We start from the raw sequence: 15,128 nt of genomic DNA on the forward strand, positions 1-15,128 counted from the left end.
GATCACACCATTACAGAAATGCAGATATTTCCTATCAGCTGTTTAAAAAATACAGGTCTTTAAAAATGAAATTAAAAAACAAAAAAGAATGTTTTTTCTTAAGGGTTTACTGATGCTATACTCTTGAAATAAAACAAAAGGTCAGAAAAATGTGCCTAAGTCTGGAATAGCCTCTGTCTGAGAGTAGGTGGATTTTATAAAGACAGCACAAAAGCAGCATAAAATAATCCACATTCACAATGCAAAACAAACCCTCTCTTTTTAGGGCCAAGGAAAAATCTGCTATATGCTACAAAAGGCCAACGGAATTTTTATGCATTCTACAGAGAGACCAGCATAAGCTTCGTTTACATTCTGGACTGTATGAACACTCCTTTAAAATTACCAGATCTGAAATATTTTGAAGAATGCCTTCTCATTTGGGAACAAGGAAAACGAAGCCTTATGCTTAGGGCTCCATTTCAACATCATAAAATTACTTCAGCTCATTCTTCCAGACAACTGAAGGTTCTCTGCTGTTTGCATACAGCGGCCCACCACCATTCCATCTGGTATCTTGTCTCTGGCACCTGGCAAGAGACATCTGTGTGTGGCAGGGAGGGCTGCTGCTGGGCCCCTGCCTGCAGGCTCAGCGCTCGGCAGAACGTGGCTGGTTTAGGAAGAAGAGGTTAAGTTTCACAGGCATCGGAAGACAAAAAGCAGGCTGAGAACTTGGAAGTGAAAAACAAAGCACTCTTTAACCTCTCAGAGTTGGCACTGCGGTACAGAAACCCACGGGAAAATAGCGTGCAGGGTAAGAATCTGGCACTGCAACGTACTTGTCCCACTTCACAGTCACAAGCGGTGACCTGGTGCTCACCAGCACACAGGAACTCCTGGGACTGAAGGCTGCAGTGAGCATGCCCTGGTGCAGATGGTGATCTAGAGGAGGACAGGTCTAGCCAAAACAAAAGTCAGAACCCCGAATTTCAGGAGAACAAACTTCAGGCTATTTAAGAAATCCCCTGGATGGGATCCCCTGGGAAACCGTCCTCAGGGACAAAGGAGTGGAGTCTGCAGTGACTGGAAAAAGGGAAACACTACAGATACCCCACCTTGTGAGGCCCCATCTGCAGTACTGTGCCCACACCTGGAGTCCCCAGCTCAGGAAAGGTGTGGAATTTTTGGAAAGGATCCAGAAAAGGCCACCAAGATGCTCAGAGCACTGGAACACCTCTCCTATGGAGACATGCTAAGGGATCTGGGCTGGTTCAGAGGAGGCTCCACGGAGACCTCACTGCAGCCTTCCAATGCTGAAAGAGAGCTTATAAACAAGAGGGAAACCAACTTTATACACGGCTGGATAGTGACAGGACAAAGGGGAATGGTTTTAAACTAAAACAGGGGAGATTTAGGTTAGATGTTGGGGGAAATTTTTCACTGAGATGGAGATGGCACTGCTGCCCAGAGCTGTGGCTGCCCCATCCCTCAAAGCCAGGCTGGATGGGCCCTGGGCAGCCTGAGCTGTATCTCATTTAGTGCTTGTCAATACAACTACATGACCCTTGAGGTCCCCTCCAACCCAAGCCATTCCATGATTCTATGGAAACCTACTCAACTGCATGCAGGATTTTTATCTGGAAGACACTGTGCTGCTTAAAGGCTATTTCCACTCCGCAGTGATCTCATCTCACAACCTGTTCCAGCAGCCTGATCGAGAACCTCACAACTAAGGTTCTGAAGCATTTCCACAGTGGAACTGGAACATTCTTAATGATTGGATGTTGTTAAAAATTTGACCTGCTTATTGAAGTGCTTCCCAAGCACACAGGCCAGTGTTACTGCACTTCTCCCTTTTTTTCCTTCAAACTCCATGTATCACAAAGACTGCATCACACTGCACATAACATTTCCAAGCCTCTAGTCGCAGTTACCATGTGAGACTTAAGAGGATCACTCCTCATATTTTTAGCTGAGATAACTATTATTCATGCGTTTTCATTAAGGTGCCACTTTTTGCATAAAAAGGAAAAGGTCTTTGGACTCCACTTTGCTTCTATCATAGCACTGGAATACACAGTTTAGCTGTAAGAAAACAGATCAAATACTGTTGTTTCAAATGAATCGAGTGAATGCAGTCTGGTTTCATTATTATTTTTCTTTTTAAAACTGTTCAGTACCCATACACTTAATTCCAGACTTCAGGACTTAAATCAGAAGCTTCTCCTAGCAGACTTTCAGCCAACTCACAAGCTCTCCTTTAGAAGCTACAGAAGCACTTTCCCTCACCAGGCTTCCTCCAGCTGAATTCACTTTATTACATGTTTCAGAGCATATTCATGTCTCGGAGAGGTTTATGGACATACACTGAAATGGATTAGGAGTGCTTATATAACACATCAATACAGCTTAGATGAAGCTCCAAACCCTCAGATAACATAAAATTAAGATGTAACATCTTAGGCTTGTCAGTACCCTTTACAAAATGGCCACACAAGTACATCCCTAGAACATATGGAATAAAGCAAAAACTTACACAAATGTGTATGAATGCAACCCTACTAACACACGCATATGTTGCTAAAAGGGAGTTCTGTGTGGGTACCACTTCGTCCAACACAGAGCAACTATGTACCCCAGGATGTAATGGAGAATGCAAGAGAAGTACCTAACAGCAGAATTCCACTATGCCCGGCCTTCCATTGACAAGAAGAACGCCAGTCCCACAGGATGGCTAAGGCTGGCAGGGGCCTCTGGGTCCATCTGCTCCAAACCTGCTCCAGCAGGAACCCCCAGAGCAGCTGGGGAGGCTTCTCCAGCACTGTGCCAGTATTCCAGCATCCACACAGCGCAGGAATACTTCCTGGTAGTCAGAGGAAGCCTCCTGTGTTCCAGTTTGTGCTCCCTGCCTCTTGTCTGTCACCGGGTACCACTGGAAAGAGCCCAGCTCTGGCTTCTCTGCACCTTCAAGGATTTACATACACTGGGAGATCCCCAAGTCTCCTCTTCTCCAGGCAGGAGGCTTGTGCCAGCAGCAAACAGTATCTGCAGCAGGTGTCCTGACCAGCCTACGCTGAGACCAGGAAACTGCAAGTCAAATGCTACAACTCGTACTGTGTTACTCCTCTATTCCTACTTCTACTTCCCCAGCAACCCGGGTAGAAAGAAGAAAGGCCTCATTAGTTTCTTCCATACACAGTGCATCTTCTGTTACTACTATTTCCAGATCACCAATATCAAAAACTCAATCAGCAAACAGAACAAGCACCTACAAGGGCAGGAGAACATGCTAACAAAAGGAAGAAAGACCCATAATTAACTGAGCCTAACAATATGCAGGGATCAAAATTTGCATCTTCTAGAACTATCCTCTTTTTTTCCTTATAAAATACACTGAATTTTTTGAAAGCTTGCTATGTTCTTTTCTTGCCATAGTTACATTCATTATTTATTGAAATTACAGAAATTCATTTCCCAAAGTAAATACCTTATTTTATTCAGTAGGCACCTGATAGCTGGCCAACGCTGCTCCAACACAGAAGAACCTCATGTTCAAGAGGAAAGTTAAGGCAACCTAGTGGCTGAATTGATGCATTTAGTTTCTTTAAAATGCTGGACTACTGTTTATTTGGAGCAAGCATTCAGTGAGTACAACTGAAAACGATTATTTTAGTTAGACAACTGAACCTACTAAATCTGGGCGGAGCGTGTGACAGTGAGATGAAATACACGGGGGATATGGAAGGAACAGGGGATCCAAAGGTCAGAAGATAAAGTGAGACAACGAAATGAGAAAACAGAGGTACATTTTACACCCAAGCTGTGTTTGTAACAGTGACCTGGGAGTTGTTTTTCTCAGCCACTCAAAGCCACTGGTGTTCAGTGCTTGCATTTTTACAAGTATTATTTTTTCTTCCTTGTAAAATTGAGTAACATCTACCAACAAAATAACAACTCAGATGACTACAGAAATTTACTTGCAAAGAGTGAGTATGTAACATAACAAGTCCAATTACAGCCTTGACAAAGAAGAGGCCTAACACATTCAGCCATAGCTGGTCAGGCACCTTGTCAGGTATTAAGGCTGGGAACAAAATGTATGGAAAGGAAGATGCAGCACTATCCCACAGCATGTGACACATGTATTTGGTTTGGCTGACCTCATTCTCCAGCAGCGTTCTGAAATCAAGCCTGTTACAGGAAGGCTTTCATTACAGCAGCACCTATTTATCTACAGCACCATTAAAACTGGAAGCCCAAAGCAAGTGGCCAGAGAGTTTATTATTTTCTATAACAAGAGGTATATGCAATCCCTGCCAAGCAGTATCCAACTCCTGCAGCAAGATAATCAAATTCTGTGCTAGAGGAAATCCAAAATCACGTTGATTTTGTTACTACACTTGATCTAAAAGCGAGCAGCATTAACCTCAGTAGCCCTCATTTGGTCTGGCATTTTGTTCACTGTACTTTAATCACATTCTGTACTTCCAATGTGCAGCCCACGTTTGCATTCCTAACTAAAGAAAAAAGTGACCAGAAAAAAAACTGCCGTTTTTGTCAGCTGGATGCAGAGAATTACAAGTTTGGCATCCAAGCAGGAAAAAGGATGATCTGGCACTGTGTGGAAGACATGCAGTATTTTGCCAGAAACAAACAAGCAAATAATTTTTTATTCCAATGGCAAAAATCCATCCTGTTCTCTATTTCTAGGGCTATGCACACTGATTACTCACTACCTTGCACGTACATGGAAGGTATCACCTTCATTCCACACAAACATTCTCATTAAAGAACATCTGAATGCTGAAGCAAGCTGGGCATGCTCTGCTTCAGAGCTGGAACGTTAGAACAGAGCCAATGTAAGAGTCCACATTATATTATGTTTTTGTATCTTCTGGCACCTTACTGAGGGTACAGAATCCTACAACATTTTTTTGTCAGTTTCACAAGCAAATGTATGTGATAGTGTAAATCTAAGCCTTCCATGTGCATCCTATTTCAAAAGGCATTTTATCACATCAACATCACTCAATCTAAGAGGCTGTAAATCATCTGCAAAACGTTTGCCTACATCCCTTCCAGCTAGAGCTGTCTTTAAAGTGAAGTTGCCCACACAAGGACAAAAGAAGCTGCCATAGGCAGATTTTAAAACATCTGTTGACATGTAAAAGCAGGTTTCTTTTAAACATTTACTTGATAACAGACAAGACCTGAAGACTTCAGCTACTCAAGGTCTACGTTTCTTTCTTCAAAAGAAGAAAATAAAGCGTTACCATGCCATGGTCAAAAGTGAAAACGCCAACATCACGTCCATGGTGAATGTGATTCCGCCTGATAATGGGATTTCCGTGGTTTTTAACCCAAATCCCTGCTAATGCATTGTTGGAGATCTCATTGTCCTCATATATTCCCTAGGAAATAGAACAGGTAAATTAAGATGGGAATCGGGAACAGTCAACAATTGCATCAAAGTAAGGAAATTTTGACAGAAAATACCTGTGCATGGTCTGTAATATAAAGCCCAACATTTTCACAGTCGCTGATGTTACAGTGTTTAATAGTAGGACAGGCTCCTTGGCCACTAACGCATACTGCAGAGCCAACTGGAAGAAAACAGAACAGTTACCATAGCGTCAGAGCAGAGCATATTTATAAATAGTCTGGCAGCGCCGCTGCAAGAAAAGTTAAGAGTGAACTGATATTTTTAAAGGCTGAGGCATGCGCAGTGCCAAACCCTGGAAGCCACTGGCAGAAAAACACCCATGTCATCATTCTGCAGATGCAAAAACTGAACTAAGAGTTGCTTTTTAAAATCCCTTCTCCATGCTGCACAGCCGCATCCGACTGCCAGAACTCACAATGGTTGAAATAATAACTCATGTTTACGAAAGCTCTTGCTCAGTAATTTGCCCACATTAGGCCCACTGTATGCCAACGGCTTACGACAGACAAAAGACCACAGAAATAAATACAATTTTAATGATAATCGCTGCCTTATTTTCATTTCATTGTAACTTTCACAACAGGCCACATCAAGGAGCACAACCAAACCGTCCTTTTGCAGCATGCAAAGTCGTACTGTCTCGCTCAAGACAAGCAGGAGACAGGCATGAAGTACAGAACCACACACAAGACACACAATTGAATCTGAAAGCTCCTTGCTGCAGCCCCTTGGATGACATCAACTACTACACTACTACCCAGACAACAAACTTGAGGCTGCTGGGGCTCAAAACTGCTTGAGAATTCATCAGCTCAGTTCAACTCTCTCAACTCCATGAAGGATGAAACATGAAACTCTGCTCCCCCTAAAATCAGTGGCAGATTTACAGTGATTTCTGAACGGAAAGATTTCATCTAAGCATTATTTGGCCTACATAACGCACACCTTCCTCTCAAGTAAACACCATTAAATCAGCAAGCCAGCACATGCCCCATTAGTAAGCTTTCATATTATCTTCAAGTGTAGTATCACAAAGACTGTGCTTTTTTTTTTTAAATCCTGAAGAAATTATTTTGTCTTGTCTGACCTTATGAACACAGTAAGGATTCCCTGAATTAATTCCTGCTTCAATTCTTGTAGCTGGAGCTTCAGCATGTATTTTTTAGAGATACATTTAATATCGATTTCAAGATTTTCAACAACTGAGAAAAGACCATAAAGCTTATTAGCTAGTTACAGACTCATTACCCTGTTAATTTACATTTTAATTTTTCAATTTAATTTCTCCAGCTTCAGTATCCAGTTACTGGTTATGGATACATTAGCATAAAGAGAACCAATGAATGTATGAATTTTGTGCAAGAAAAGCATTCCTTCAGCCAACTCCTTCACTAAGTAACACGCTATGGTCAGTGTGTTCTTCATTACGAATGAATTCTTCTCCTTTATCTTTCAGGACTTCTCATCGAACTGCTCCTAACATTTCATTATGTTGTTATGGACACCAGGACCTGATCTGAACCAGGAATAAGAAGTGTAATACAATCTCTCTATTCCTCCTCCATATCCCCACAGATGCAGTGAAGGATGACACTGGTTCTTCTGGCCACACGACAAGCTCATATTCAACTCCTCACCTGCAGTGATTCTTACAGCTTTCCCAGGAATACAGCTTCCCAGGATAGAGATTTATCACTTACAACAGGCTTTTGTTCCTAGTTACTTGCACTTACCCACATTAACACAAACATTATGAGAGTTACCTTCCAAAAAGGGTCTAGCAGCTCATCCTCCTCCTCATTTGTAACACCCTAAATCATCATCACCTACAAATCCCATCAGTACACCTTTTATTTCTCTGCAAGACACTGACAATGTTAGTAGCTTAAAGTCAAGTGGCCATCTTTGAAACAGCAACAAAGTAGCCAACAACCCTACAAGTTATTTAAAATCTACTTGATGTGTGCTCTGTTAGTTCTGTAGAATTCAAGTGCTTGAAGTAGTGCAAGATGAAGTCAAGTATCTTTCAGGGATCCACGCATTTACACTACGACTGCTACCTTCTTCAAAACAAGTCATCAAGAATGCTAAGTGCAATGCAACCATTAAAGCTATCTGTAAGTAGACATAAATTTCCTTTGATTAATAAATTTTAATTACGGATTGACCAAACCCTGCATTCACTATCTCATTCCATCTAGGATCAATAAGTAGCACTGCAGGCCATATTTCATCCCATTTAGCTCCTGCTACGCCTGCCTTCTCCCATCTTCTCCAACAGGGTCATACATCACCTAACCCAGGCTTCAAGTTCCTGTTGATACATAACAGGAGTCCAGAAGACATTCTGGCCAGTGCTTTTTAAGTCCTTGTGATTTTAGAAGGCCTGTTTTTACAGCTGTTTAACCTCATCCACTCTTACTGTCAGAGTGGAACATACTTCACCATCCCTCTAGGGTACGAGCACATTTATCATTCCTACCTGTTCTCATTAAATATGGAACAAAAATTACACAACACTTTGCCATCCAAATTCTTCTTTATCTATGACAGACCAGCATCTCTACTGAAACCTTCTTTCCCAGTTGAGCTGTCCTAACTCATTTGTCCTCTTGTTTTTTGGGGCCTTCCCCTCCTCAGAAGGAAAGAATCTCCATTTCAATGGAAGGCTCGTGTTCTGCTGAGGGGAAGGATTTACTACAGTTTCTGGCATTTCTTACTTGTTGCCTACTTGTATTATCTGCATTTTTGGGAACTCAGTAAAATGCTCTGGAAGTATTGCTCTTTTCACATTTTGATTATTAAAAAATGCAATCTTTATTCTGACTCACTTCAGTGGACTTATTTGTTGTGTGAAATTGGTACTTCAAGAGTGCTAAGCATATATATTACTGGTTCAGGCTTTATTTATTTGTTCTTAACCCGGAATATAATAACTGCATACACCTGAGCAACACTTGAATAAATAAATGAGGCTCTCTTCCATCAATTTCTGTTTTTACCTATCGAGATGAGAACTAACACAGATTTCCTCTGCAATTAATGCAGAATATCTGGACTCAGAATCTTGCCACTTAAACTTTGATTCACAGATGCTTTGGACTGGCAGTAAGAGACCTTCAGCTGAAATTACTCACACAGCTCCCATTTAGACATATTACATACATTAAGAACTTTACATATAACAATGTAGAAAGATGCTTTAATGCAATTAGGAGATCCAAAGAAAGGGTATCAAGCATGTGCGAGGAGAGAGATTTTGAATGCTTATGGACCAATATTTCAGAGATGCCACTGACTGGGAACAGTAAATGCCTTTTTTGGCAGACTGCCATTCTTCCTACCTTTTTTACACGCACTCAATACTTCCTGAGTAGGTTATAGCAAGGCTTGGTAGAATTAAAAAGTCAATAAAAATTAATAATCAATAAGCGTTGACAGCACAGCCTATGCACTGCCTTCAAAATTGACCAGAAATGTTGACTTCAGAGCAGAGAAACAAATACAGTGCATCCAAAATTCAGCAATCCAGTGGGCTGAAGAGGACAAAATTATCAGAAATGGCTTGTCATAACACTGGCCAGGAAAAATTGAAACAACTTTTACAAACATTTTTCACAAAAACATCAAGACCTACTAACTTACAGATAAACACATTCCAATATGAAACCATGCAACTCTTTAGGATGCTTTTCAAAGGAAGTTTAAGGGAGTCCAATAAATTATTTTAATTCCTCCCATTTATGGGTTATGCAGGGAAATAGAAAGAACAAACTTATTTCACATCCTTGAAATTCCCAGCATTTAAGTTTAAAAAAAGGTAAAATTAAAGAAGTCAATGTACTGAGAGTAGCTAGCTGTCCTTTGTTCTTCATCTCTTATCACTTTCCCATAATAGCTATCCGTCCCCCATAAAACAGATGGCAATGCGAAGCAGAGCTGCTTTATTCATAACTGTGGTAGAGTTTTACAACCTGAAACCTCTAAGCAAGAACATGTCTTCCTCTGAGAGGCACAGTCAAAGGACTCCTTCCACTGTCCTCATTACAGCTCCCTGGAGGATTTCCTGTTCGCACCAGAAAAATAGTCTGCGTCTAGCTGAAGATCTGCTAATTTCCCTGCCTCAATGTTGAGCTGAGCAACTGTTATGCACAGCCTGCTGTGTAGATTCATTCCACTTTGCCACCTGAACTTAGATATCTAAAGTTTATATTGTGGTTTCCATGCAAAGACTCAGTATCTCCATTCTTGTTCACCTCTTTTTTCCAATTCTCCAACTATACTTTACCTGCTTGTCTTTGAACATGTCAAAACTTGCTATGTCTTCTTGTGAATTGCCATGTCTTGTTTCCAGTGCCCATAGCTGTCACAATGCCTCCCAGACCTTCACTGCCTCTGACCCTCTCTTTCCTGATTCTATTCTACTGATGGTTAAATTTCTCATTATCCCTGATGGTGAAATGAGTGTTTAGCCATTCACATCATGTATTTCTTCTGTCAGTATAGCTAGCAACTTATAGTTAGCACACATTAAATCCTCTCCACTCCTGACAGGAAAGAGAACTTAGCAGAAGAGTTATAGCTCACAAACAGTTTTAATGTCATCAAATTCCAACAATGCACGCTGTAATGAATCTAATGCAAAGGTCCCACATATGCCCCCTTCAAATGCTGTCTCCTGCCAGCTACAGTAATGCAAACCAGAAACAAGTAAGTTTTGTATAAACACTCTCCTGTGACTGTTCAGGTTTTAAACTAACTGCCCAATGAGTCCACAGTGACTCAAATGGAAGGCCAAGTAGACATGATAGCAAAGGTTCTGGACCCACATCTTGGTAATAATGTCACTGAAAGTTAAAGAAGTTTAAAGCTCTGTAATGAATACCTGCACAAAAAAGAAAAGAAACATGTCAACATTAGTCACAATTTGTGTGCTGCTTTCACACACTCTCGGGTTAGATTAGTCAGCACCAAGCAGTGTCAATCTCAAACAATAAGAAGCCCACTAACCTGTACAAGTACTTCGAATAATACAGTGATCTATAATTGGACTGCAGTTCACGGTGATCTCTAAGCAGTGGTGTGCATTGTGGTGCTGAGCAGATTTGTCATCAGGATTGAACTGGAAAAGGAAAACAAGCATTCATCTATTGGCTCAGGCATTAAGATGAGATTATTAAAAGCTCCACTCGAGTTTCAGATTCTTACCCTGATTGTCATATATCCAACATAGGCGTCTTCAGAACCCTCCATAAAAACGAAGGTGGAATCTCTAGTGTTTTCTATTATAACCTTATCTGCTACTTTTCCAGGAGCTGCAAAATATGAAATCTAAGTTTTTAGCATATGCTGGTGAAAAAAGGTCCTCAAAGAATTCTGTTCAAGGCAACAACAGAAGAAAATGAACATTATTTCTGGAACATAGAAATCATGGAATAACATAAATATTTCAAAGATGATGAAAAAAGTAGCCTAACAATCTTGTACCAACCCAGTATCTAGCAGCATAAGAAAATCTTCTCTTACACAGAGCTAGTTTTTCTGACTTCTAGTTTGTTGGAATATCTAGGAAAATAGCTCCTCATTAAAATAAGGTACAAACTGAACATTTGTACAAGGAAAAAAACCACTAGCTGCAAAATACCAGCACGCTTTCTGTATAGAAACTACACAGTTCAACAAACCCAGATTCTAGTCTAGAGGCACTGTAATTCTCTTACCAAACATAGCTTAGTTTGGTATTTAAAACTCTTTTCTTAAACCTGAATACATGCATTTCATCACTAATTTAAACCAATTTATACAACAAATTAGTAATCTGCTTATGATCTCAGTAATCAGCAATGACTCTCAACACCTCTCAGAGTTGAAGTGGTTTCTTCATTATTATTTACAAGAAAATCTTGTACAACAAGACTGAGCTCTACTTCTGAAAGCATACAGAAGGTTTCCAAAATAGTTCATTTCCATGTTCCCATACTCTGCAGACTGATTTCCCACATTAACAGCAAGGCTCTGCTGTATTTTCATCCTTAAGCCAAAGGCAGAACACGCTTACATATGCACTGCAAAAGCCAGCAGAGGGAGCACAAGTTAACATCAGTCTTAAGAATGGTGTAAATTTACAGTGATACTCATTCACAAGCAAGAGACTGTTTAATTCAAAACTGCACATTAAATATGCAAGCTAGAGCAATCCTTCCTCAATGTATGAAATGCAAACATTCAAGTTTCACAAATTACAGCAAATAAGTTATGGGAATGGCTGAGAGTCGCAACCAATTTTGAAACAAGAGATATGCAAAATACAGACAGATTTGCCCTCAATTTTCTATTTTATTGAAGAGCCTATGCACAGGATTTCTCACCAGCAGATTTTTCTGTTGTCTGTTGACACCAGAAGAGACAAGTGGTATGTCCTGTTCTTTATCACTCAGGCAGAAAGGTGCCAGTCAGAATGAAGCAATATTTACATCATTATCCAGCTTGTTCTCACTATCTAAAAGCCAGATCTCTGCTTTCACTACAGCAAATGTTTTAAGGTAGTCTAGCTCTTCATACCACTATTCACTCACTACCAGACAATAACTAAAAGAGGCCTTGTATCACCATACAAAACAATTTTGTGTGGCCTGGTAACATATCTATCTATTGGATGTTTTCTCACCATAGTGTAAATGCAGTGCTAAGCACAGCCGTGCACTCACATGCTGTTCACTACAGGTATCTCCTTCCTCTCAGCACAAGAGTTAACTTACAGGTCTGAGTTTGGGTGGTCCCAGAACACCCATTATGGAACATGCCAATTAGTAAGACCAGTATGTTCAGATGATCCACCAGGAAAAGGCTTAAAAGGGAAGGGGACTTGTTAAAGCACTGGCTTCATTTTAAATGAATCAAAGAAATATTATGCTCCAACTTAATCTTTGCAAAATAATTATTCAGAGAAATATCTCTATTTCAATTTTTGGCTCAGATCACCTTAGAAAAGATAAACCAATATAAGAAAGGGAAAGACAAAGAAAAGGGCCATTAATTTCATAATCAAGCAAAGAAGTCCATTTGCCAAGTCTAAGAGAGTCAACATTCCACAGGATCAGTTCGACTGCAGCATAAGGGCTGAAAATGAAACTATTTTAGAAAGCTTAACAGAAAGCCTATAAATAAGAGACTGCTCATTTTAAAAAATAAATTAATTTAAATATTAAAAAATTAACTGGATGCAGCATCAGAGTTCTTTAATTTCTGAAAATGTATTAAACTATTTCAGCTTTCAGTGCATTAACAGGAAATAACACCAGATTCTGCAGAATGTAATTGTTAAGACCCTCTGCAATCGTAACAGGCAAAATGCTGAGATCCTCCCAGATTCTGAACTCTACAAAATCCACAATGAAGAGCACAGCACTAAATTTGTCAAATGTATTTCCAGTTCAAAGATGCAGAACAGGTACCTGAAAAGGAGTTCAGGCTATGAGAAGACTTTTTTTGAACACAGAAAGTATTTAACTGTGACACTCCTCACCATTTTAGATTTTACTATCCTTAAAATTACAGTTACTGTTCTTATTGTTGCTACTGTTTTTCCTTTACTGGAAAAATCCTTCAATAATTCCCTTTTCACTTATCTGCACATTATTTAAATCAAGTGGAAAAATGAAAGCCCTGCCTCCCACAATACGGGGCAAAAACAGAAATAAAGACTTTCAGATAAAGATACATATATGGATAACTGCTGAAGCAGTTAAGGGGAATTTTGCCATCTTGAGTGACATGAGAACTCCACAGAAGTCCTGCACTCCTGCATATAGCTGACTCCCCTTCACCTACTACTTTCCCATGTCCACCCCTCCAAAACCTAAAAAATATTAATATTTATTTATTAAGAAGTTAATAGGCATTTCTGTCCACTGAACTAGATGCATCAGAACAGGACTTCTACTCTTGCTTTCTACTTGATGGTTTAGATAAGCCACGTTAGTAATTTGTTTCACAACAAGGTCACCAGTTAGTTGACCAAGGGAAGGCAGTATATGCTGTTATTTTATTTTTTTCCCATTTCAGCACAGCTTTTGGTATTTTCTCTTACAGTATCCCTCTGGACAAAATGTCCAGCATACAGCTAGCCAAGCACATAATGTGGGTTGGGTTCAAATGGTTATAGTAAGCTGAGTTACATCAGGCACCAGTGGGGTTCCCAGGGATCTATTTTAGGGCCAGTTCTCTTTAATGTTTTTAAAAGTAGCCTGGATGCAGGACTCAAATGCAAGCAAAGCCAGTTTGTGGATGATACTGGGCTAAGAAGAGCTGTCGAATCCCTGAAGAGTAGAGACCTTGCAGAGATGTTCACAAATGAGGAGTGCCAGGCAATCAATCACCAACTACGTAAGTTTAGCAAAAGCAGGGCTGGATTCTGCACCTGGAATGGAGCAACTCTGGACGAATGAACAGACTGGAGGATGAGAAGCTGCAGAGCATTCCTGTGGAATGGCCTCTGGAGGTTTCAGTTGATGGCAAGCTGAATGAATAAACAGTGTGCCCTCATAGCCAAAAAGGCCAACAATATTTGGGGCTGCTAGTCAGTCAACGGCAGTGGTCACAGCACCAAGTCTGCCAGAGTTAAAGAAGTCTTTAGACAGTGCTCTTAGACATAGGGTTTAATTTTTAGTTAGTTTCTGCATGAAGCCAGGAGTTGGGACTGAATGATCCTTATGGGTCCCTTCCAACCCAGGATACTCTGATGTTATCACTACGATAATTTCACCAAAGGCTTCCTTGCAAACCACCCTCATTTACCTAGATGCAACAAAATAAAACACCAGAATTAAACAGAAGAACAAACCAAGAATACTAGGCACTATTCTGTAAGAACATTTTTCTTATTTCAGAAAACAAAACTCCAGAGTTTGAGGTGTGCCTTTCTAGAAATGCTGCACTTCTTCACAAGTCCACAGAAGAAATCAATAAAGAAGACTGATTACAAACAGAAAAGAGAGTTGGCCCTATCATCCTGAAAAGCACAGATTGAACTGGAAAGAGGCAGATCTCCAAGGCTTGGTGCTTCACATTAACTTGTTTTCTTTTCCAGACAATTTAAGATTGACTCCCTCTACAAAGACACTGACCATTTACTGTGGGAGGTCTGACAAGGTGAAGAGACAGCAGTGCCAGAAACTGAAACAAATACATCGTGTATTTTTGGTTTACTTTTGGAGATTTTGTTCCCCAAGACAGCTCTATTCAATTACAAAAATACACAATGCAGATCTCTTGCTTTCAAAGACCTGCATATAAAATTGATTTTCTGAATAACTGAAGATAATTCCAGGGAAAGAGAATTACTGTAGCAAAGGGTCTTTCTTGAGAGAAGCCAGAGAGCATGCAGAAGCGTAAACAGGTATCAAAGATGTCCTTCCAAATTTCATCTAGAAATTGAGATGTAAAATATCTTAGAACAGAGCTGATCCAGTCTGATCTGGATTTTAAACACTGAAAGAGTATGACTCTTGCCCTAGTATCTATTACTGTCACCCTCTAACTGAAACAGAAGCCAGGTCAGTATTTTTGTTAATTCTCCAAGGCTGTGCCTGCATTTGGCAAGCACTGCAGCATACCAGGAGTGGAACTACAGAGTTAAACGCCTCAGTGCTGAGGAGCTGACACCCACACTGTGTTTCCTGCAGAACAGGCAGGGAAGAAGCAACTG

General features: G+C 40.3%; 1 protein-coding gene across 2 annotated transcripts in view; it reads right to left on the bottom strand.

Moving 5' to 3' along the window:
• The window catches only part of FBXO11 (F-box protein 11), a 65,072-nt gene that overhangs the window by 8,227 nt on the left and 41,717 nt on the right, over positions 1–15,128 (bottom strand). For both annotated transcript variants that reach the window (XM_042862244.1, XM_042862243.1), the window contains exons 8-11: positions 10,631–10,737; positions 10,433–10,544; positions 5,476–5,582; positions 5,253–5,390 (exon numbers count right to left, since the gene is read on the bottom strand). In XM_042862244.1, coding sequence (XP_042718178.1) covers positions 5,253–5,390; positions 5,476–5,582; positions 10,433–10,544; positions 10,631–10,737 — 464 coding nt within the window. The remainder of the gene's footprint in view (positions 1–5,252; positions 5,391–5,475; positions 5,583–10,432; positions 10,545–10,630; positions 10,738–15,128) is intronic.

Source organism: Lagopus leucura, unplaced genomic scaffold (assembly GCF_019238085.1).
Source record: "Lagopus leucura isolate 7727_CA_CO unplaced genomic scaffold, USGS_WTPT01 Super-Scaffold_73, whole genome shotgun sequence".
Lineage (NCBI taxonomy): Eukaryota > Metazoa > Chordata > Aves > Galliformes > Phasianidae > Lagopus > Lagopus leucura.